The sequence below is a fragment of the Panthera leo genome, chromosome A1, assembly GCF_018350215.1.
Source record: "Panthera leo isolate Ple1 chromosome A1, P.leo_Ple1_pat1.1, whole genome shotgun sequence".
Classification (NCBI taxonomy): domain Eukaryota; kingdom Metazoa; phylum Chordata; class Mammalia; order Carnivora; family Felidae; genus Panthera; species Panthera leo.
Genome location: NC_056679.1, coordinates 87,567,896 through 87,592,301, shown reverse-complemented (window position 1 = coordinate 87,592,301; position 24,406 = coordinate 87,567,896). Strand labels below are relative to the sequence as shown.

The following is a 24,406-nucleotide window of genomic DNA, read 5'->3' as shown; positions in this document are numbered from 1 at the left end:
AATGTACTCTGATGTTTCTCATTATTGGGCTTTATGTGTTTGTGCAAGTGTGTGCCTAGGGGCAGGGGTGAGGGCCAGGACAGCAGACACAGCTTAGACCCACGACTCTGGGGGATTTGCCGAGCAGTCCCCCAGAGGTTGGATGGAGAGGATGTGTATGAGGAAATGAACATCCTAGACAGCAGGGACACAGGAGATAAAGGTTGGGATAGAGTACACTAGGGTTAGGGAAAGGGGGGCACTGAGGACAGGTACAGACAGTCTGGGTGTGGATGAGAAGATTGGTGGAGGGGGACCAGGGATGGATCCATCTGGAGGCGGCCCACCACCCCTCAAATGCATAAGGAATAGACTTGGCAGGTGTGTGGAGCCAGGAGTGAGATACAGAGAGAGGTGAGCATGTCTCTGTGTCTTGCACACTAATCTGTGGTCATTCTAAATTCTAATTTAAAGTGTTCCATAGCTCCACAGGCTCTCTCCCTCCCATCAGCATCATTTATGCCTTTAGGTTGATGCTGTGATTTTCCAAATTCATTGTGAAGGGACCAATCCCAAACACAATGAGCGCGTTCATCTATCCAAAATCTGGGAAAGGTGGAAGAGAAAAAGTTGTAGCAGCTGACCTCTGCTCTTTGTGGAACCCTAAATTTACGTAGGGAAACTGAGCTCAGTGAGCTCTGTAATACACGGCTGTGTGTGGCAAATGCTGGGAAAATGTTTTTTGCTTTTTAACCATCTATTTTACAGTCTTTGATCTTTTTTGTTTTGGATCTGACTGACAAACCTAGTTAAGTGATGGAAGAGATAGTTACACACCTTTCCACTCTGTGAACAGTGCAGTGTTAGGGATGTGATAAATCAGTGACCCTGATCTAAATCCTGGCTTTGAACCAATTTTTTTTTTCTTTCTGTGAAACCTTGGACAAACCCCCTAGTTTCTAAGACTGAGTTCCTAAAAAAAAAAAAAAAAAAAAAAAAAAAAAAGACTAAGTTCCTCTTCCACAAAACGGGCTTAAAAATATACTCATGTCATACAGCTTTGTGAGAGTTAGATAAGAAAAAGGATTAGTGCAGGACCTTAGCCCACAAGAGACTCTCAATAAATGTCAGTTCTAACAATTATAATTGTGAATTTTGCAAGGAGACCTTAAAGAGATGTTATGTGTTTATTCCACCCACCCCACCCCCGCGGTACCTAAGTTTCATTTCATTTGTTTCTATCAATCAGTGGATCAATAGACGTGCACTAGAAAACCATCCCCTTCTCTGCCTGCTTCTGTGTTCTTTCTCTGTCCAGCCATGTGCTGCTCTGTTACCATCATAGTTACTCATTTCCTGGGTCAAAACAAAAACGGGGAACCAGAGCCTTTCAATTAGAAGGAACTTAAGAGCCATATTTTCCACTCTGTCATTTTATAGATGAGGAAAGTGAAGGTGAGGAGTAATGAAGAGTTTATCGTAGGCCATAGCCCAGTAATTGGTGAGAACAAAATTCTCTCGGTGACATTTGGAGGTGACATCACAGAGCAGTTGGTTTGGGCATGTATAAGGCTGTTAATGCAGTTGCATTTGTGGGTTTAATTACTGTTTCTGTCCACAGGGACACCTTTCTTCCATGGCTCAGGACACACTCCTGAGTCAAGCTAACAGGAGAACATTCTGGTAGGTATTTGGTTCATTTTTTTTCCTTTTGATGTTTATTTATTTATTTTGAGAGAGAAAGAGAATGCGAATGAGCAGGGGAGGGGCAGAGACAGGGAGAGAGAGAAACCCAAGCAGGCTCCAGGCTCAGCATGGAACCCGATGTGGGGCTCAGTCCCATGACCCCTAGATCATGACCTGAGCTGAAATCCAAAATTGGGCACTTAACTGACTGAGCCACCCAGGTGCCCCTGGTTCACTTCTTAAAATTAAAGATGGCAACTCACAGTTGGGTTATAGTTTTTGTTTTGTATTCTGGATTTTTCATAGTTTCATTCTCTCTAAAGAGGGCAGAATTTAAAAATGACTCTCCTTACCTGTCTGTTTCCACTGTTCCAGCTTCCCAGTGTGGACCTATGCCCAAAGACCCTGACCAGAGCCACGGATGAACATGGCAAGTGTCCGCTGCAAGTTGGCCCGTTACCTGGAGGATTTGGGGGACACAGACTTTAAGAAATTCAAGATGCACTTAGAAGACTACCCTTCTCAAAAGGGGTTCAGCCCACTCCCTCGGAGTCAGACAGAGAAGGCAGACCACATGGATCTAGCTACTTTGATGATTGACTTCAATGGTGAGGAGAAAGCATGGGCCATGGCAGTGTGGATTTTTGCTGCAATCAACAGGAGAGACCTTTATGAAAAAGCTAAGAGGGATGAGCCACAGTGGGGTGAGTGGAAGGAAGACAACATTTTTAAAAATTGTGATAAAATACACATAACATAAAATTTACTCTCTTACCATTTCTAAACATATGGTTCAGTAGTGTTAAGCAGAGTCATGTTGTGCAATCAATCTCCAGAACTTTTTTTCATCTTACAAAACTCTGTACCCATTAAATAACAATTCTCCATTCCCTTCCCCTCAGCCTCTTGAGCCACCACTTTCTGTCTCTATGAATCTGACTACTCTTGGTACCTCTTATAAATTGAATCATAAAGTATTTGTTTGTATGTGGCTTATTTTATTTAAGATAAAGTCCTTGAGCTTCATCCATGTTGTCACACATGACATGATTTCATTCCTTTTTAAGGTGTAATAATATCCCCTGGTATATGTATACCACATTTTGTTCACCTATTCATCCATCAGTGGACATTCAGATTGCTTCTAGCTTTTGATTCTTGTGACTAATGCTGGTAGGAACATGTGGGTACAAGTTTCTTTGAGACCCTGCTTTCAGTTCCTTTGGGTGTATGTTCAGAAGTGGAATTATTGGATGATATGGTAATTCTAGGTCCAATTCTTTGAGGAACTCCCATAATGTTTTCCACAGTGGCTGCACCATTTTGCACTCACATCAACAGTGTACAAGGGTTCCAATTTTTCCTCATCCCCAAAACTTATTTTATTTTTGTTTTGATAGTAGCTATTCTAATGGCTGTGAGATGATATCTTATTGCAGTTTTGAGTTGCATTTCCTGATTGGCTACTGATACTGAATGACTTTTCATGTGGTTTTTAACCATTTGTTTATCTTTGGAGAAATGTCTATTCAACTCCCTTTTCCCATATTTTAATTGGGGTATTTGTTGTTGCTGTTGTTGACTTGTGAGGACTCTTTTTATGTCCTGGATATTAACTATTTATCAAATATATGATTTGCAAATATTTTCTTCCATTCCATGGATTGCCTTTTCACTCTGTTGATGGTATCTTTTGATGCAATAAAGTTAACCTTTGTTTTTTAATAATTCCATTTATCATCTTGGCTTTATCCTCTTTCTTCCTCTCATGATACTGCCATGAGACATTGGAAGAAAGCAGTTTGGTTTCCTTCTAGCTCCTTTAAAAATCAAACTCATGGCCCATTTACCCCCTAGGAACTGTGGACATGTTGGGGGTAGAGTTTTTCTTTCTGGCTTGATGTTTTGAACAAGGGAAGGGTACAAGAAAGGGCTCAAAGGAACCTAGAAGATCACAGGATGATGATGTTGAGCTAATAGAAAGGAGGAATAAAAATGAATCAACAGATCAGGAGAAGTATGGCAAATGGGTCAGTGATATGGACATAATGAGGGAGAGAAACATGATAATGGGGGCATGAGGTGGGGATGCACAGCAGCAGGATGTTATAAAAAATGCATATAATAATATAATTAAAATTGTGTCCTTACTAATATACTAATTAACCAAATTAAGGTGTAATAATCATAGTGGCAGAAGTGGTTCGCTTAAGCAGTTTTTATGGATTTTGGTAATTCCTTGTAAGAACTCCATGAGGCTGGCATTTTTTTAAAATTTTATTTGTAGGCTCTACACCCAACATAGGTCTTGAACTCACAACCCCTAGATCAAGAGTTGCATGCTCTACCAACTGAGCCAGCCAGGCGCCATGAGGCTGGCACTTTCAAATGAACTTTCAGTTTCATTACTAAATAAGACACTCCAGACACAAAAAGACAAACACAGTATGATTCCATTTATAAGAGCTACTACAGTGGTTAAATTTATAGAGACAGAAAGTGGTTGCTAGGAGCTGCAGGCAGTGGGGAATGGGGAATTGTTTAATGGTTATAGAGTTTCAGTTTTGCAAATAGAAGATCATTCTGGAGATTGGCCAACAACTTGAAGTGAGTCTGAAAGAGATTCTGGTTGCCTGAGACTCTGTTTCAGTCAGATCCAAGACCTGGATTCAGTGCCAGGTGTGCCTTGGGCTGGATTCTGGCTCTTAACTACTATGCTATCTTGGCTTCTGTAACTGGGCTCTGAGATGGAAGAATTATAACTAGGGTTAGAAGTCTGTTTTTGTTTTTGTTTTTGTTGAGGGGGAGAAGATTGTAGGGTTAGGTTTTAGATTAAGAATTAAGTCATGGTTTTGGTTTGAGTTAATGTTTAGATTTTGTTTTGTGACCGAGTTATCAATAGCATTTGCACTCAGAATAAGTAGACACCTACCTGGAATCTTTAAAAAAATTTTTTTAATGATTATTTATTTTTGAGAGAGAGAGACAGAGTGCAGCATGGGAGGGGCAGAGAGACAGGGAGACACAGAATCGGAAGCAGGCTATAGGCTCTGAGCTGTCAGCACAGAGCCCAACGTGAGGCTTGAATTCATGAACCATGAGATTATGACCTGAGCTGAAGTTGGACAGTAAACCAGCTGAGCCACCCAGATGCCCCCTTACCAGGAATCTTTTATGTTGCTCTTGGGTTCCTGCTCATCTAAAATTATCTCTCAAATATTTCCCCTGGTTGCTTAGCACTTGTTCTATTGTACTTTAATTTCTCTGGTGAAATGCTTATTTGGGATGTGTAATTTAGTGACTGTTTAGATCTATGATTCTCAACTGTAGATGCATGTTGGAGCTTTCGAAATATATTGATGCTACAAACAGAAGAATGAAACTGGACCATTTTCTTACACCATTCACAAAAATAAACTCAAAATAAATGAAAGACCTAAGTGTGAGACAGGAAAGCATCAAAACCCTAGAGGAGAAATCAGGCAACAACCTCTTTGACCTCAGCCACAGCAATTTCTTGCTCAACACATCTCCAAAAGCAAGGGAATTAAAAGCAAAAATGAGCTATTGGGACTTCATCAAGATAAAAAGCTTCTGCACTGCAAAGGAAACAATCAAGAAAACTAAAAGGCAATTGACAGAATAGGAGAAGATATTTGCAAATAACATATCAGATAAAGGGTTTTTATCCAAACTATATAAAGAACTTACCAAACTCAACACCCAAAAAACAAATAATCCAGTGAAGAAATGGGCATAAGACTTGAGTAGACACTTTTCCAAAGAAGACATCAGATGGCAAACAAACACATGAAAAGACGCTCATCACTCATCATCAGGGAAATACAAATCAAAATCACACTGAGATATCACCCCACATTTGTCACAGTGGCTAAAATTAACAACTTAGAAAACAACAGATGCTGGTGAGGATGTGGAGAAATGGGGACCTTCTTTCACTGTTGGTGGGGAAATGCAAACTGGTGCAGCTGATCTGGAAAACAGTGTGGAGGGTCCTCAAAAAATTAAAACTAGAACTACCCTATAACCTAGCAATAGCACTACTAGGAATTTATCCAAAGGATACAGGAGTGATGATTCAAAGTGGTGCATGTACTCCAATGTTTATAGAAGCACTTTCAACAATAGCCAAATTATGGGAAAAGCCCAAATGTCCATCAACTGATGAATGGATAAAGAAGATGTGGTTTATATATACAATGGAATACTACTTGACAATGAGAAAGAATGAAATCCTGCCATTTATGACAACATGGATGGAACTGGAGGGTATTATCTTGAGTGAAATAAGTCAGAGAAAGACAGATAACATATGTTTTCACTCATATGTGGATCTTGAAAAACTTAACACAAGACCATGGGGGAAGGGAAGGGGAAAAATTAGTTTCAAACAGAGAGGGGGAAAACACATAAAAGACTCTTAAATACAGAGAACAAACTGAGAGTTGATGGGGGTGGATGGGGGAGAGGGGAAAATGGGTGATGGACACTGAGGAGGGCATTTGTTGGGATCAGCACTAGGTGTTGTGTGTAAGTGATGAATCATGGGAATCTAACCCCCAAACCAGGAGCACACTATATACAATGAATGTTAGCTAACTTGAAAATAAATTTTATATATATATATATATATATATATATATATATATATATATATATATTATAGAGACTAAGAATGTGGGTATATATATATATATATAATCTGTTTATTTAGTTTTGAGAGAGAGCGAGAGAGCACATGAGCAGGGGAGGGACAGAGAGAGAAGGAGTCACAGAATTTGAAGCAGGCTTCAGGCTCGGAGCTGTCAAGCACAGAGCTTGAACCCATGAATTGTGAGATCATGACCTGAGCCGAAGTTGGAAGTTTAACCGACTGAGCCACCCAGGCGCCCCACTGACAATAAATTATATTTAAAAAAAGAAATATATATGTATATATATATATATATATATATATATACACACACACACACACACACACACACATATATATATATATATATATATATAACTTTTATTTTATATTTATTTATCTATTATTATACACAATGGTGCTGGACCCTACCTCAGATAAATTGAAAAATAATCACTGTGGGTGGAGTCCAAGAATCAGTATTTTAAAATATGTTTTTATTTATTTTGAGATAGAGAGAGGGAGCAATCAGGGGCAGGGAAGAGAGAGCAGGAGAGAGAGAATCCTAAGCAGCTTCCAGGAGTCAGCACAGAACCTGACATGGGACTGGAACTTCTAAACCATGAGATCATTACCTGAGTCAAAATGAAGAGTCTGACACTCAACCAACTTAGGCTACCAGGTGCACCTCAGAGTCAATATTTTTAAAGCTTCCTAAGTGAATCTCAAGTCAGCTGGGATAGTGAACCACTGAGTTAGACAAACTTGATTGGTAATTCTTACTTTGGGAGACTAAGAATGTGGGTATGACTAATTTCAGACATTTGGGGGCAGGGAAGGATAATCCTGCTGGTCCATAGCCATCTTGGGGATATTTAGACATTTAAAAGTGCATGAATGCCACGAAGTGGATGTCCAGCTGCACACCTGTCATTTGCAGCTCTGAGCTCTGTTTTTGTTTGGGAGAGATCTGGAACAGGGGACTTTGAGCTGTGCCAGCTGTTGGGTACTGGGTCTGAATTTTGTCACCTTAGTCAGGAGTCCTGGCTTTTAAATTTGTATTTCTTTTTCCTTTTGTTTTCAGATAATGCACATGTGGTATACCGGGAAGAAAGCCTTGAAGAAGAGTGGATGGGTTTATTCGGGTACCTATCCAGAATCTCTATTTGTAAAAAAAAGAAGGGTAAGCAATGGGAATAGTGCTTCCCATTGGGTTTGGAAATCCTGCTTTGGAGGCTGGGAAGCTTGTTCATCCTATATGTTCCTGCTCCTTGGGGGTACAGAGGCCCATTTCAGGAAATCCACTAGAGCTGAAGAAACAGATCAGTGTTCACATGGCTCCTTGCAGTCCCAAGGGAAGTCACTAAGGGGAGGCGATTGAGTGTTTCAGGTTTTAAAAAGTATGGGATGCCGGCCTAAAGGAATAAGATAGAAGAAAAATAAATGACTTTCTGGGGGCACCTGGGTGGCTCAGTTGGTAAAATTGATTTTGGGTTAGGTCATGATCTCATGGTTCATAAGTTCCAGCCCTGCAGCAGGCTCTGAGCTGACTGTGAAGAGCCTGCTTGGGAGTCTCTCTCTCTCTCCCTCTCTCTCTCTCTCTGCCCCTTCCCTGCACTCTCTCTCTTTCTCTCTCTCAAAAATAAATAAATAAACATTGTAGAAAAGGATTTTCTAGTAGGTGACAGTGCCTGTGGCACCTTGCTGTTCTTCTGCTCAGCTGTGTATAGGAAGATTTTGACATCCTAGATTTTCTGGGACCGTCTGTACCTGTGCAGTGAAGAGAACCTTTACTTTCCATTTCTTAGCTCTGGTCATCACTCCCTATGGACCAGAGACCCTTGTTGAGAGCTCTCGTGTGCTTGGGCTTCTCCCAAAGTCTACCTTTCTGTTTTGCCTCAGATTACTGTAAGAAGTACAAAAAACATGTGAGGAGCAGATTCCAGTGTATCAAAGATAGGAATGCTCGTCTGGGTGAGAGCGTGAACCTCAACAAACGCTATACCAGGCTGCGTCTTGTCAAGGAACACAAGAACCAGCAAGAGAGGGAACATGAGCTCCTGGCCATTGGCAGGACTTCAGCCAAGATGCTGGACAGCCCTGTGAGCTCCCTGAATGTGGAATTACTGTTTGAGCCTGACGACCAACACTCTGAGCCTGTTCACACGGTGGTATTCCAGGGAGCAGCAGGCATTGGGAAAACAATACTGGCAAGGAAGATCATGTTGGACTGGGCATCAGAGAAAATTTACCAGGACAGGTTTGACTATTTGTTTTATATCCACTGTCGGGAAGTGAGTCTCGGGACACGGAGGAGCCTGGGAGACCTGATTGTCAGCTGCTGCCCAGATCCAAACCCACCCATATGCAAGATTGTGAGCAAGCCTTCTCGGATTCTCTTCCTCATGGATGGCTTCGATGAACTTCAGGGTGCCTTTGATGAGCACACAGAGGCGCTCTGTACAAACTGGCAGAAGGTAGAGCGGGGAGACATTCTCCTGAGCAGCCTCATCAGAAAGAGGCTGCTTCCCGAGGCCTCTTTACTTATCACCACGAGACCTGTGGCTCTGGAGAAACTACAGCATTTGCTGGACCGGCCCCGTCATGTGGAGATCCTGGGTTTCTCAGAGGCCAAAAGAAAGGAATACTTTTTCAAGTATTTCTCAGATGAGCAGCAAGCCAGGGAGGCCTTCAGGCTGATTCAGGAGAATGAGATCCTCTTCACCATGTGCTTTATCCCCTTGGTCTGCTGGATTGTGTGCACTGGGTTGAAGCAGCAGATGGACAGTGGCAAGAGTCTTGCCCAGACATCCAAGACCACCACTGCAGTGTACATCTTCTTCCTCTCCACTTTGTTGCAATCCCGCAGAGGGAACCAGAACCACGATGTCTCTACTAACCTCCGGGGTCTCTGTTCCTTGGCCGCAGATGGAATCTGGAACCAGAAAATCCTGTTTGAGGAGTGCGACCTTAGGAATCATGGCCTTCAGAAGGCAGATGTATCTGCTTTCTTGAGGATCAACCTATTCCAGAAGGAAGTGGACTGCGAGAAATTCTACAGCTTCATCCACATGACCTTCCAGGAATTCTTTGCTGCCATGTACTACTTGCTGGAAGAGGAGGGACAGGGAGACACAGGGAGCTTGCTGTTGAGTGGTTCCAAGCTTCCCAACCGAGATGTGACAGTCCTTCTGGAAAACTATGGCAAGTTTGAAAAGGGGTATCTGATTTTCGTTGTCCGTTTCCTCTTTGGCCTTGTCAACCAGGAGAGAACCTCCTACTTGGAGAAAAAACTGAGTTGCAAGATATCTCAGCAAATCAGGCTGGAGCTGCTAAAATGGATTGAAAAGAAAGCCAAGGCCAAGAATCTGCAGATCCAGCCCAGCCAGTTGGAGTTGTTCTACTGTCTATATGAGATGCAAGAGGAGGACTTTGTGCAAAAGGCCATGGGCCATTTCCCCCAAATTGACATCAATCTCTCTACCAGAATGGACCATGTAGTTTCTTCTTTTTGTATTGAGAACTGTCAAGGTGTGGAATCACTTTCCCTGAGGTTGCTTCATAACTCTCCAAAGGAAGAGGAGGAGGAAGAGGAGGAGGAAGTGCAACACTGTGAGGTGGACCACTGTGTCCTCCTAGATCCTCATGCTGCCTATACTCACCGGTAAGACAATTTGGCTTCAGGCAGGTGGTAGAATGGTAGTGTTGCCTTCACTTTCTAGTCACCTTTCTCTGGGCACTTTCTCTCTTCCCACTTCTCAATTGTCTTTAAAATGTGGTTGCAACAGAGGCACCTGGGTGGGTCAGTCAGTTAAGCATCAGCCTCTTGATTTTAGCTCGGGTCATGATGACATAGTTCATGAGATCGAGCCCCACATCGGGCTCTGCACTGACAGCATGGATCCTGGTTGGGATTCTGTCTCTTCCTCTCTCTCTGACCCTCCCCTGCTAGTGTGCGTGCTCTCTCAAAATAAGTAAATAAGCATTTAAAAAATGTGGTTGCAACAGCTACATAATAATGCCACCACCACCCATTTCTACCAGACTCCTTCAGCGGCAGAGATTGACTAGTAGAGGAAAGGTAAGTGGACAAATGGATGAGAAAAAAGCCAACACCACCACCACCAACAACAAAATAAACGTTTGGTGGATGTGAACTCAGTGCAAGGTATTACGTGGGGAAGAGAGTTGAATGCAAGTGTTGTGAACTCAAATTTGCTTGTAATCTACTTGGGGCTCTAGTGCATAGTATCCAGTCAATTCCCAAGCAGCAAAACAATCACAGTGACTGTCCCAGGAACAGAGAGGATAGAGGGCCTTCGGTGCTGGAGGGAGAAGTTTCTCAGAGGAGTGAGGTTGGAGCTTGCCATGAATGATCTGTAGGATGTGAGTGAGTGTAGGAGAAGGTAAAGGGATTTTGGCAGTGGTGTCTGTGTAACAAAGTATAAATATGGTCTGAGGAGCAGTGTATGTAGGAGACTATGGGGGACTGACATGACTTCATTGGAACAAATATAATGAGAGAAACTGAAGGAAATAGGGCTGGAAAGGAGAAGGTATTTTTAAGCTTTCACACTGTGTTTATAACAAGGAAGTCACCAAGGTCTTCCTCTTCAAGAGCACCCTCTTCAAGGTCTGTTCACCGACTTTGCAGGGGATTGGAAGCCAGTTTCTGTGTCTGTACAGCAAAGCAGTTCAGTTCCCTGACCTCTGAAATCCCTGCTTGGACAGCGCCACAGCTACGGTGGGAAGGTAGATGCTCTGCATGTGCTTGAGTTTAACCTGCAAAAACAAAACAAAACAAAACAAAAACAAACAAAAAAAAACAATCCCCCCCCCCCAAAAAAAAAACACTCGACATGAGACAAAATTAAAGAGATAGGGGGCTGGCCCTTCTACTAGGAGCAATGAATTTTCATCTCCCTCTGTCCCTCTTGGCAGCACTTCCAGGATGATATTTATTTATCATTTGGTCATCAAGGACCACCCACTGGGGCTTCAGTGTCACTGAGACCCAGGCCCTGCTCACAGTGATGTAAGGTTTGGTTGTGGGGACAGTTGGGACACAAGAATGGACTATAGGGAGGAATCAGCTATGGCAAGAACACCTGCAGGATGCACCAGAAGCCCACCGTGGGGAGCCCTTGAGCAGCTGGACTCTGAAGGATGGATCATGAGGAGCCAAGCATGGGCAAAGGCAGCTCAAACAGAGGGGATAGTGGGTTCATAAGGCAGGAGTTGGGGAAGCAGGATATGTCTCTATGGTGGGAAATAGTTCAGAATAGCTGCAGGGGGGTGGGAGGGGGGGGGAGAAAGAGACAGGAAGTGAGGGAAGGAGGCATACCTGCTCATTAGGGCCCTAAAAACCAGTCTGAGAAGAGACCTGACCATGCTTACACAGCCATGGAGAAGGCTTGCAGAGACTTAGACTAAAAGTCCTGATAAAAAGCCTGACACCCATCTTGCTAGATGACAGTTATGTTCTTCAGAAGGTAGGAGCTTGCTTTGTGAGTTCTGGAACCTTCTGAAGCCAGCAGCATGGGCATCCACCTCATGCTTGTTAGAAGTGCAGAATTGCAGGCCCAGTCCTAGACCCACAAAGTCAGAATCTGCATTTCAACATGAGCTACACATTGGAAGCACTGGAAGTCTTAAAAACATTGATATGCTTGGTCCCATCTCAGAGATTCTGACTTATTCCTATGGAGAGGCCTGGTCTAGGGGTTTTTGAGAGCATCACAGATGCTGTTATGTAACCAGTGTCAGAACTAGGCTCTGAATCACTTCCAGAGTGTCCATGGCCTTGGGCAGGACAGCTGACCAATGAGAGGGGAGGAGAAGGACATCTGACAGAGGGGATAGGGGGTGCACAAAGGCAGCCAGTCACAGGCTCAAGCCATTTCCATAATAAGGTGTGTAGGACAGTCGTACCAGGGCCCCCTAGCCTTTGTTATTCCTCAGTATGCAATCTTTGTTTCTGTGAGTCATTTCTTTTTTTTTTCTCTAAGTTTATTTATTTATTTTGAGAGAGAGAGAGCAGGGGAGGGGCAGAGACAGAAGGAGGGAAAGAGAATCCCAAGTAGGCTCCACACTGTCAGCACAGAGCTATATTCAGGGCTCAATCCCATGAACTGTGAGATCATAACTTTAGCTGAAATCAAGAGTCAGATGCTTAACTGACTGAGCCATCCAGGCAACCTCTGTAAGTCATTTTATAATGCTTGGGAAGTCTTGGTCTGGTGCCAAGCCACTCCTGATTTTCCTTTCTCTCTTTCTTCCTTCCTTACAATTTCTAGGTTGGTGAACTGCCATCTCACTGTTAGCCTTTGGCAGGGTCTCTTCTCAGTCCTAAGCACTAGCTGGAACCTCACGGAACTGAACCTCAGTGACAATGCTCTGGGGGACCCAGGGATGATGGTGTTATGTGAGATGCTCCAGCGTCCTGGCTGTAATGTTCAGAGATTGTGGTAAGAACCTGCATGTGTGTGTGTGTGTGTATGTGTGTGTGTGTGTGAATGAGATTTAGGGAGGACTGGAGGAAGACCTCAGGGTCCAGATAAGTGGTTTATTAGTTTTCTAGGGCTGCTATAACAAAGTACCACAAACCCAGAGGCTTAAACAACAGAAATTCATTTTTTCACAGTACCAGAAGTCCAAGATGAAGATGTCAGCAGGGCTGGTTTCTTCTGAGGCTTCCCTCATTGGCTTACAGATGGTGGTCTTCTCCCTGTGTCTTCACACGGTCCCTGTATTCATGTCTGATATCCTCAAAGACACCAGTTGCATTGGATGGGGGTCAATTTAATGACCACTTTTAACTCTTTAAAGCCTGATCGCCAAATAGAGTCACAATTCTGAAATCCTAGGATTAAGACTTCAACGTATAATTTTTGGAAGGAATGGTGGACACAATTCAGCCTATAAGAGGTGGGAAGGCAGAATGAATTGGAGGCCAGTTGTTCAGGAAGTTTCAAATGGGGAAGAATGAAGGAGAAATGAAATTAAGTCATTTGTTGGTGATGTGGCAAAAAGTGCCTGACCTTCAAGGTCTTCCATTTTCTCACCGGCCATCCTCTTAGATGAGAATCAGAGAATTTCATCATGTATAACGGCTACCTAGGCTGGACCCCATCAAAACATTTTGTATACATTGAAATGTTACAGGGACTCTCCTTTAGCTTTCTTAATAAAGAGTGGTTGCTCTGAGCCCAAACTGTGAGTCAGACTTACATGCCTCAAGAGGAGCACACAGGTGTCTGAGCCATCACCCAAACTCTCTTCCATAACACATCTGCATTTTGGATGGGCTACACAGCCAGCGTTAGAGTCTACCACTCCAGGGTGTTTTCATAAATCCCTCTCTTGATCACCATACCCACCCCAACACCAAACTTATCAATTTTACCTCCTATACAAACCACTAGCCCAGGTCCAGCAACCATGATTACTTGCCTGGATTTTGTAATGGCCTCCAAGACCATCAGCTTCATGGGTCAGGATTCACGTTTATCTTTCCATTGTCCCTGAAATGTCAGGATAAGTGTCTCAGCAAACATTAGTGCTCAAAAATACATACTTAATGAATATTGACTGGTCTCCCCACATTCACTTTCACCACCTACAATTCTAGTCTCTATATAGAAGTCAGAGGGTTATTTAGAAAATTCTACTTTGATCATGCCATTCTTTTGCTTCTCTCTGCTATTTTGATAAATTACAAATCCCCTTCTTGCCTTCAAAGTCTGTTTTTGGCTCTTTACCTGTCTCTCTATATCTATCCCACGCCATTCTCCCCACCTCCCTGGTGGGTGTCCCTGTGTGATTCCAGAGAGTGAGACACAAACCAGGAGACATGGGTGATAATGATTTATTTTACCACAGTGATTTAGTCATACATTTACTTCTAGTTGGTGTGGAAATGGGGGCAGAAAGGAAGATTAGCAGGTTCTAGGATGATGAACTACTGTCCTGGAAAGGAGAATGTTATTCTTGCTCCTCTGACAGGGACACATAGTTGTTGTCGGTGGTGATGGTGATAGCGGTGTGTGTGTGTGTGTGTGTGTGTGTGTGTGTGTGGTTGTAAAACAAGTCAAGAATTAGAGCTTCCTGCTATTTCAGTGTAGGTGGAAGGCTGGGATTTAATCATCAAACAGAACAATGGGGACAAGATTAGCAAAGAGAAGTAGATGGGTAAAGCCCTAGAGTAGTGCCCACGTGAGGGATTTTCACAGTAAGTCTCAGGCTGTGTGCAGGAGTTCTGATAGGATGACACTTTACATAAGTTTGGTTAAGATTTTCCCTTTGTGACATGAGACCACAAGTGCCCCTGTTTGGTGCTGAAAACAAGCTTAGACTGGAAGGCAGTGATGAGATAAGCAGCCTGTGTTCTGATGCTTTCTGCTTCTGTACTTGGCATGAAGGTTGGGGCGGTGTTGCCTTTCCTATCAGTGCTGCTTCAACATCTCCTCGGTCCTGAGCAGCAATCAGAAGCTGGTAGAATTGGATCTGAGCCACAACAGCTTGGGAGATTTTGGAATCAGACTTCTTTGTGTGGGACTGAGGCATGTATTCTGCAATCTGAAGAAGCTCTGGTGAGTCTGAGATATTTTCCTTCGTGAGGAAAGCAGGAGCTGTGGCTTCAATGAGCCAAGATGGGCGATTTTATTTTATTTTTATTTTATTTTATTTATTTTATTTTATTATTTTTTTAAATATGAAATTTATTGTCAAATTTGTTTCCATACAACACCCGGTGCTCATCCCAACAGGTGCCCTACTCAATATCCATCACCCACCCTCCCCTCCCTCCCACCCCCATCAATCCCTCAGTTTGTTCTCAGATTTTAAAAGTCTCTTATGGTTTGGCTCCCTCCCTCTCTAACCTCTTTTTTTTTTTTCCTTTGCCTCCCCCATGGTCATCTGTTAAGTTTCTCAGGATCCACATAAGAGTGAAAACATTTGGTATCTGTCTTTCTCTGTATGACTTATTTCACTTAGCATAACACTCTCCAGTTCCATCCACGTCGTTACAAAAGGCCATATTTCATTATTTCTCATTGCCACATAGTATTCCATTGTGTATATAAACCACAATTTCTTTATCCATTCATCAGTTGATGGACATTTAGGCTCTTTCCATAATTTGGCTATTGTTGAGAGTGCTGCTATAAACATTGGGGTACAAGTCCCCCTAGGCATCAGCACTCCTGTATCCCTTGGGTGAATTCCTAGCAGTGCTACTGCTGGGTCATAGGGTAGGTCTATTTTTAATTTTTTGAGGAACCTCCACACTGTTTTCCAGAGCAACTGCACCAGTTTGCATTCCCACCAACAGTGCAAGAAGGTTCCCATTTCTCCACATCCTCGCCAGCATCTATAGTCTCCTGTTTTGTTTATTTTAGCCACTTTGACTAGCGTCAGGTGATATCTGAGTGTGGTTTTGATTTGTATTTCCCTGATGAGGAGTGACATTGAGCATCTTTTCATGTGCCTGTTGGCCATCTGGATGTCTTCTTCAGAGAAGTGTCTATTCATGTTTTCTGCCCATTTCTTCATTGGATTATTTGTTTTTTGGGTGTGGAGTTCGGTGAGCTCTTTATAGATTTTGGATGCTAGCCCTTTGTCCAATATGTCATTTGCAAATATCTTTTCCCATTCCATTGGTTGCCTTTTAGTTTTGTTGGTTGTTTCCTTTGCAGTGCAGAAGGTTTTTACCTTCATGAGGTCCCAATAGTTCATTTTTGCTTTTAATTCCCTTGCCTTTGGAGATGTGTCAAGTAAGAATTGCTGCAGCTGAGGTCAGAGAGGTTTTTTTCCTGCTTTCTCCTCTAAGGTTTTGATGGTTTCCTGTCTCACATTCAGGTCCTTCATCCATTTTGAGTTTATTTTTGTGTATGGTGTAAGAAAGTGGTCTAGTTTCATCCTTCTGCATGTTGCTGTCCACTTCTCCCAGCACCATTTGTTAAAGAGACTGTTTTTTTCTGTTGGATATTCTTTCCTGCTTTGTCAAAGATTAGTTGACCATACTTGTGTGGGTCCAATTCTGGGGTCTCTATTCTATTCCATTGGTCTATGTGTCTGTTTTTGTGCCAATACCATGCTGTCTTGATGATTACAGCTTTGTAGTAGAGGCTAAAGTTTGGGATTGTGATGCCTTCTGCTTTGGTCTTCTTCTTCAAAATTACTTTGGCTATTCAGGGCCTTTTGTGGTTCCATGCAAATTGTAGGATTCCTTGTTCTAGCTTCGAGAAAAATGCTGGTGCAATTTTGATTGGGATTGCATTAAATGTGTAGATAGCTTTGGGTAGTATTGACATTTTGACATTATTTATTCTTCCAATCCATGAGCACGGGATGTTTTTCCTTTTCTTTGTATCTTCTTCAATTTCCTTCCTAAGTTTTCTATAATTTTCAGCATACAGATCTTTTACATCTTTGGTTAGGTTTATTCCTAGGTATTTTATGCTTCTTGGTGCAATTGTGAATGGGATCAGTTTCTTTATTTGTCTTTCTGTTGCTTCATTATTAGTGTATAAGAATGCAACTGATTTCTGTACATTGATTTTGTATCCTGCGACTTTGCTAAATTCATGTATCAGTTCTAGCAGATTTTTGGTGGAGTCTATCGGGTTTTCCATGTATACTATCATGTCATCTGCAAAAAGTGAAAGCTTGACTTCATCTTTGCCAATGTGGATGCCTTTGATTTCCTTTTGTTGTCTGATTGCTGATGCTAGAACTTCCAACACTGTTAAACAACAGCAGTGAGAGTAGGCATCCCTGTCGTGTTCCTGATCTCAGGGAGAAAGCTCTCAGTTTTTCCCCATGGAGGATGATATTAGCTGTGGGCTTTTCATAAATGACTTTTATGATGTTTAAGTATGTTCCTTCTATCCCGACTATCTCAAGGGTTTTGATTAAGAAAGATGCTGAATTTTGTCAAAAGCTTTTTCTGCATCGATTGACAGGATCATATGGTTCTTATCTTTTCTTTTATTAATGTGATGTATCACATTGATTGATTTGCAAATGTTGAACTAGCCCTGCATCCCAGGAATGAATCTCATTTGATCATGGTGTATAATTCTTTTTATATCCTGTTGAATTCGATTTGCTAGTACCTTATTGAGAATTTTTGCATCCATATTCATCAGGGATATTGGGCTGTAGTTGTCTTTTTTTTTTCTGGGTCTCTATCTGGTTTAGGAATCAAAGTAATGCTGGCTTCATAGAATGAGTCTGGAAGTTTTCCTTCCCTTTCTATTGTTTGGAACAGCTTGAGAAGGATAGGTATTATCTCTGCTTTAAATGTGTGGTAGAATTCCCCTGGGAAGCCATCTGGTCCTGGACTCTTATTTGTTGGGACATTTTTGATAACTGATTCCATTTCTTCGCTGGTTATGTGTCTGTTCAAGTTTCTATTTCTTCCTGTTTGAGTTTTGGAAATGTGTGTGTGCTTAGGAATTTGTTCATTTCCTCCAGGTTGTCCAGTTTGTTAGCATATAACTTTTCATAGTATTCCCTGATAATTGCTTGTATTTCTGAGGGATTGGGTGTAATAATTTCCTTTTCATTCATGATTTTATCTATTTGGGTCATATCCCTTTTCTTTCTGAGAAGCCTGGCTAGAGATTTATCAATTTTGTTTATTTTTTCAAAAAAACAACTCTTGCTTTCATTGATCTGCTCAATAGTTTTTTAAGATTCTATATTGTTTATTTCTGTTCTGATATTTATTATTTCTCTTCTTCTGCTGGATTTGGGGTGTCTTTGCTGTTCTGCTTCTATTTCCTTTAGGTGTGCTGTTAGATTTTGTATTTGGGATTTTTCTTGTTTCTTGAGATAGGCCTGGATTGCAATGTATTTTCCTCTCAGGACTGCCTTCGCTGCATTCCAAAGCATTTGGATTGTTGTATTTTTATTTTCATTTGTTTCCATGTATTTTTAAATTTCTTCTCTAATTGCCTGGTTGACCCACTCATTCTTTAGTAGGGTGTTCTTCAACCTCCATGCCTTTGGAGGTTTTTGAGACTTTTTCCTGTGGTTGATTTCAAGCTTCATAGCATTGTGGTCTGAAAGTATGCATGGTATGGTCTCAATTCTTTTATACTTATGTATAAAATGTGACCCAGTATGTGATCTATCTTGGAGAAGGTTCCATGTGCACTTGAGAAGAAAGTATATTCTCCTGCTTTGGGATGCAGAATTTAGAACTCTGCAACCCAGAGATGGGAGATTTTAGCATGAGAATGACCTTCACTGCTCAGAAGATTTCCCAGTGTTTATCAATAATTCAGTCAGTTAGTGTTTCCTGTGGGAAGCGCCACATACCAAACCTTAGAAAGGAAGTTAAATAATCAAATATATCATGCTTGCCTTTAAGGTATTTATAGTCTAGCTGAGAAAATAAAACCCCCATAATGCATTGTTCCAGAAGGGTTTTGGGACTTTATGACAAGCCCTTAGTCTCCACACTAAATAGGAAAAGAGGTGCTAACACAAGAGTGGCAGACACTTGATATTTTATGCAGCTCTCACTAAATGATTCTGGGAGACTTGAATTTTGAAGAAGAGAAAACACTTCAAAATGGTAAGGCCAAGTTATACCCATTTTAATGGCAAAAAAAAAAAAAAAGTAACGAGCATGAGCCTGGGTGGCTCAGTCCATTGAATGTCCACCTCTTGATTTCAGCTCCATTCAGGATTCCAGGGCCATGGGATGGAGCCCTGGGTCGGTTCCACGCTGAGTATGGAACCTGCTTAAGATTCTCTCTCTCTCTTCCTCTCTTTTCGTCTCCACTCCTGCTTTCTCTCTCTCTCTCTCTCTAAAATACAATTAAAAAAATAAAACAAAATGAAAAACAGGTGTTGGTGAGGATATGGGGAATTAGGAACCGTCACACATTGCTGATGGGAATGTAAACTGGTACAGCTGGTTTGGAAAACAGTACGTCAGTTCCTCAAAAAATTGGAAATAGAATCACTATATGATCCAGCATTTTCACTTCTGGCTATATATAGGAAAGAGCTGAAATCAGGCTCCCAAACATGTATCAGTACACATGTGTCTATAGCAGCATTATTCACAATAGCTGGAAGGTGGAAACATCTCAATACCCATGGATGAATGGATTAAAAAATGTGGTATAGGGTGGGGTTGGGGTGGCATTTGGGGTGGAGGAATGTGGTATATGCATGCATACAGCCTTAAAAGGAATTTAAATGAATCTTGAGGACATTATACTCATTAAAATGATCCAGATTAAAAAGTGCAAATATATATGATCTGGCTTATAGGAAGTACCTAAAATAGATTCATAGAGGCAGGAATACAAATAGTGGGTCCCAGGGGCTGGGGGAGGGAGGAACAGGGAATTTGTGTTTAGTGGATACCAAGTTTCAGTTTGGAAAGATGAAAAACTTCTGGAGATGGATGGTGGTCATGGTCACACAACAATGTGCATGTACTTAAATGCTACTGAATTGTGCACTTAAAGAGAGTAAATTTTATGTCGCATGTATATTTTAACACAATAAAAGTAAGTATAGGGAGCTGAAAAGATGTGGAGTTGGCATGGGCTTGGATGGTACTTTCTATTACACCAAATAAAATGAAATAAAAAGTTAGCATAGAGTTTAGGCCCACTTTTCCCATGTATGGATGGGAGTAGAGGTAGCATCAGATCACGTGCATCCTTGACTCACAGAGGTAAGAGAAGGTTTATGACATTCTGCCATCTTTATGGAAGGTTGGTCAGTTGCTGTCTCACATCAGCATGTTGTGAGGACCTGGCATCCGTCTTGAGCACCAGCCAGTCCCTGACCAGACTCTACTTGGGGGAAAATGCGCTGGGAGACTCAGGAGTTGGAATTCTATGTGAAAAAGCAAAGCATCCACAATGTAAGCTGCAGAAACTGGGGTAAGTCTTCATGGGTATCTCAGCAGAAAAGCATGTTCTCTCCATGGATGTATGTTTGGAAAATGTGGATGGGGGTTGCGGTATAAAAGACTATACGATGGAGTTGAGGGTAGAGAATGGAGGAGACAGACTAGATACTACCTTCTGCTAGTAAGGTATTTATGACTACAGAATTGGAAATTCTTAGAGTTGAAAGAAACCTTAGGGATTGTGCAGCCCAATTCTCCACCGAGTGAAACACTTTTTTCTAAGACATTCACATGGATAGTAACCGGTTTTGTGTGTGAACACTTCCAAGCACACCAGTCATTGCTGCACAATGTGGCCACTGCAGAGCAGAGAGTTCTTATTTCTATGCAGCACCTTCTTTGGTTTCTGTGCATTGTTCCCTGTTCTGCACCACCTCCCCCCCCTCCCCCCCGCAACTCCACTGGGTTCTGCTGAGAGATGCGGATCTCAATTCCCCAGAGACAATACTCACACTCTAGGTCTTCTCATCTCTTGCCTGGATGACTCTAAATGCTCAGGTAGGATATGGCTTCACATCTTTACCTATGTAGTCATGCTGTCCTAGGTAAGAGCTGTTCTGTTATTGTTTCTATTTGAAGTACATTGCCCAGATCCAAACCTGATACTCTTAATGATGTATGGTGGAATTTTCACCTCCCATGCCAGGGTACTGTACTGTCTCAGGGGGAACTTGTTATTTCCTTGTTTTTGGCAGTCATATCAGATCACAAGTTCACATGTGTAAATAATAATGTGAAATTCTGGTAACCAAATATCTGCAGACACCAACTGGGTGTCTTATAAGTCAATTCCATTTTGACGCTATATACTCAGAGTTAGTGCAGACCCCCACCCCTTCAGGGCTCAGTCATACATGTTCCACACACTGGCAATGCTAGATACCGATTGCAAGCAGTGGGCACAGGTTACTTGCACTTCCTTCTGACTCAGCTATGAATTGGTGGTTTCCATGTTCCCCTCCTCAGGTTTGAAAATTTTCTAGAATAGTTCACAGAAGCCAGAGAAACAAAACTTACATTTACATTAATGATGAAAGATATTATGAAAAATACAAATAAACAGCCAGACGAAGAGTCACATATGGTGAGGTCCAGAAGGGTCTGGAACACAGGAACTTCTGTCCCCATGTGGTTGGGACAGTCTACCCTCCTGGTACATGGATGCATTCACCAGCCCAGAAGGCTCTAAATCTTATTTTCCAAGACATTTTATAGAGTTTAATCTCCAGCCTTCCTCCTTTCTCCTTCCTTGAGGTTGGTGGGTAGGGCTGAAAGTTTCAATTCTCTAATCACTTTGTCATTCTGGTGACCCACCCCATCCTAAGGCCACCTATGGCCTCCCTTTAGTCGTCTCATTAGTATAAACTCAGATGTGATCAAAAAGGGCTTCTCTGAGGGTCGCCTGGGTGGCTCAGTCACTTAAGCCTCCAACTCTTGATTTTGGCTAGGTCATGATCTCACAGTTTGTGAGTTCAAGCCCTGTGTTGGGTTTTGCACTGACAGTGGGAAGCCTTCTTGGGATTCTCTCTCTCCCTCTCTGTCTGCCCCTCCCCAGTCCCTGCTCTCTCTCTCTCTCAAAACAACAAATAAAAATTTTTAAAAAGGGGTTTCTTTGAATAACAAAATAGACAGATAGGAAATTCTTTAATTTCCACTTAGGGGGATTAAAAAAAACACATTTAGGATATTTCAAGGGTTTTAGAAGCTCTGTGCCAGGAAATGGGGACAAAGACCAAACATATTTCTTATAATGGCACAAAAAATATTTACTGATAATCATGTACTTAAACATGTATCATTGCTCTTCCATGATCTTAACATAGTTTATCTCAGCGGCCTCATAAAAATTATGCCAAGTAGGTAGGTATCAGTGTCTCCAATTTAAATTAGGAGGAAGTGAGACTAAGAGCGCTTAGGACCTTTGCCTTGGGACACCCAGCTGGATGGCTGTGGAACCCACTGTCTGCTCCCTTAACTCCAGTAAACACTGTCTCATGATGTGTTGCTGCTGCACTTTCTAGAGGGCTTCTACATCCTGCTCTCTCCGACCTGTGTGGACCTCACATTTACCTCTGCTAAATTCCATCTTGTCTTTGTTTTGACTGATTGTTTAGGCATCTTTGAATTGTGATTCTGTCCATGTTACCTCTACCTACAACAAGCAAATTGTAAATGTCTTCATTCACATTACTGATGTAAATACCAATCAGATCAGCACCAAGGCAAAATAGAGCAAGAAGGTTCTTTACTGAGGAATAATCCATTAATCCATAATTAAAACCTCTATATGTTCATAACACTCTGATGTCTCCTACCTGTCACATCAGCCCAACCTCACATATCACCGTATCTCTTTCCTTGAAGAGGCCTTTATTGAATGCCTCCATATCCTCTCCTTATTAGTCTACCTCAGCAATTTGGCTTCTGCTGCTCTTGGTTTGTTCAACAGATATCTTTTGGCTACTTTGTTTCTGGTCACTTGTAGGTGCTGACAGTGGCAGTGAGTAAGAGATCAAGAGTCTGTTTTTACAGACATTCTTATGGGGGCTACAGACACTAGACTCTAGACAGTCAGACAATATACAACACACGTAAATAGTATAATAAAAACTGCAATCACGATGAGGGCTACTTTCTTGCCCACCTTCAGATCAGGTGCCATTGGATCAGGTACTACATGAAGTGAAAGTGTGAGCCATGCGGAAGCCAGGGGAGAAGAAATACTCCAGGAAAAGAACAGAAGGGAAGAGGCCCAGAGCATAGACTCTCTGGTGGCCCTCTGCGGTCCTGGCTGTAACTTGTACATCTTTCCCAGTTTTTATTTTAGTTGACATCTGTTGCCTTTAATTCCACTCATCTTCTTCCTGAAACTCTTATCTCTTGTTTTTGGGGTGCTACTCAGTCTTTCCTGCTAATTTTATAGCTTCCTCTTCTTTGGGTCCTGCATTGACTTTGCTTCCTGTGGTCTGGGGATTTCACCACTGGTTTTCTTTTTCGTTTTTTTTACTGATGTTTTTACACTCACTGGGAACTTTCATATGCCCCTTAGTTTCAAAAACAACATGTATAGAGATGGATCAGAAAAACAGGTCTTAAACTTATATATTGCTTTATTGCTTATTAGCCTTTAAAAATAGATTTTTATATCTTAGAGCACTTTTAGATTCACAGCAGGGTTTGAAGGAAGGTACTGAGACTTCCCACATACCTTCTGTCCCCACCATACATAGTGTCCCCCATTATCAACATAATTAGAGTGATACATTTGTTATAACTAATGGCTGACACATCATAATCACCCAAAATCCACAGTTTACATCAGAATTCACTCCTAGTTATGTACATTATATGAGTTTGGACAAGTGTATAATGACATGTGTCTACTACTATAGTATCACAGAAAGTGGTTTCACTGCCCCCATATCCTCTGTGTTTGCCCTATTCATCCTTCCTTTTTGCTCATCCCTAGCAACCACTGTTTTTGCTTTTTAATTGAAGTAAACATACAATGTTATATTAATTTTAGGTGTGCAACAAACAGATTTGGCAATTCTATACATTATGCTATGCTCACTAAGATAAGTGTAGTTACCCTCTGTCACCATACAACGTTATTACAATCTGATTGACTATATTCCGTATACTGTACTTTTCATCTTCATAACTAATTTATTTTATAACTGGAAGTTTGTACCTCTTAATCCCCTTTACCTATTTCACTCACTCACCTACCCTCTGGGAACCACCACTTTGTTCTTTTGTATTTTTGATTCTGTTTTGTTGTTGTTGTTGGCTTGTTCATTTGTTTTGTTTTTTAGATTCCACATATAAATGAAATATATGGTATTTGTAAATGGGATAGTTTTCTTAGTTTTTTTTCTTCTACTTCATTATTAGTATGTAGAAATGCAACAGATTTCTGTATATTAATTTTGTATCCTGCAACTTTACTGAATTCATTTATCAGTTCTAATAGTTTTTGTGGTGGATTCTTTAGGGTTTTCTATATATAGTACCATGTGATTGGCAAATAGTGAGTTTCCTTCTTCCTTACTACTCTGGGTTCCTTTTGTTGTTGTTGTCATCTGATTGCTGCAGCTAGGACTTCCAGTACTATGTTGAATAAAAGTGGTGAGAGT

At 41.7% G+C, this 24,406-nt stretch overlaps 1 protein-coding gene across 3 annotated transcripts in view; it reads left to right on the top strand.

Annotated features, from left to right (window-relative positions):
* Nucleotides 1-24,406, top strand: part of NLRP3 (NLR family pyrin domain containing 3) — a 60,086-nt gene that overhangs the window by 637 nt on the left and 35,043 nt on the right. Inside the window, exons 1-8 of one of the 3 annotated variants that reach the window (XM_042931442.1) lie at nucleotides 1,420-1,434; nucleotides 1,601-1,662; nucleotides 2,041-2,369; nucleotides 7,404-7,502; nucleotides 8,222-9,983; nucleotides 12,616-12,786; nucleotides 14,740-14,910; nucleotides 20,068-20,238. In XM_042931442.1, coding sequence (XP_042787376.1) covers nucleotides 2,087-2,369; nucleotides 7,404-7,502; nucleotides 8,222-9,983; nucleotides 12,616-12,786; nucleotides 14,740-14,910; nucleotides 20,068-20,238 — 2,657 coding nt within the window. In that variant the 5' untranslated portion in view covers nucleotides 1,420-1,434; nucleotides 1,601-1,662; nucleotides 2,041-2,086. The other 2 variants (XM_042931434.1, XM_042931453.1) reach the window with 2 other exon arrangements.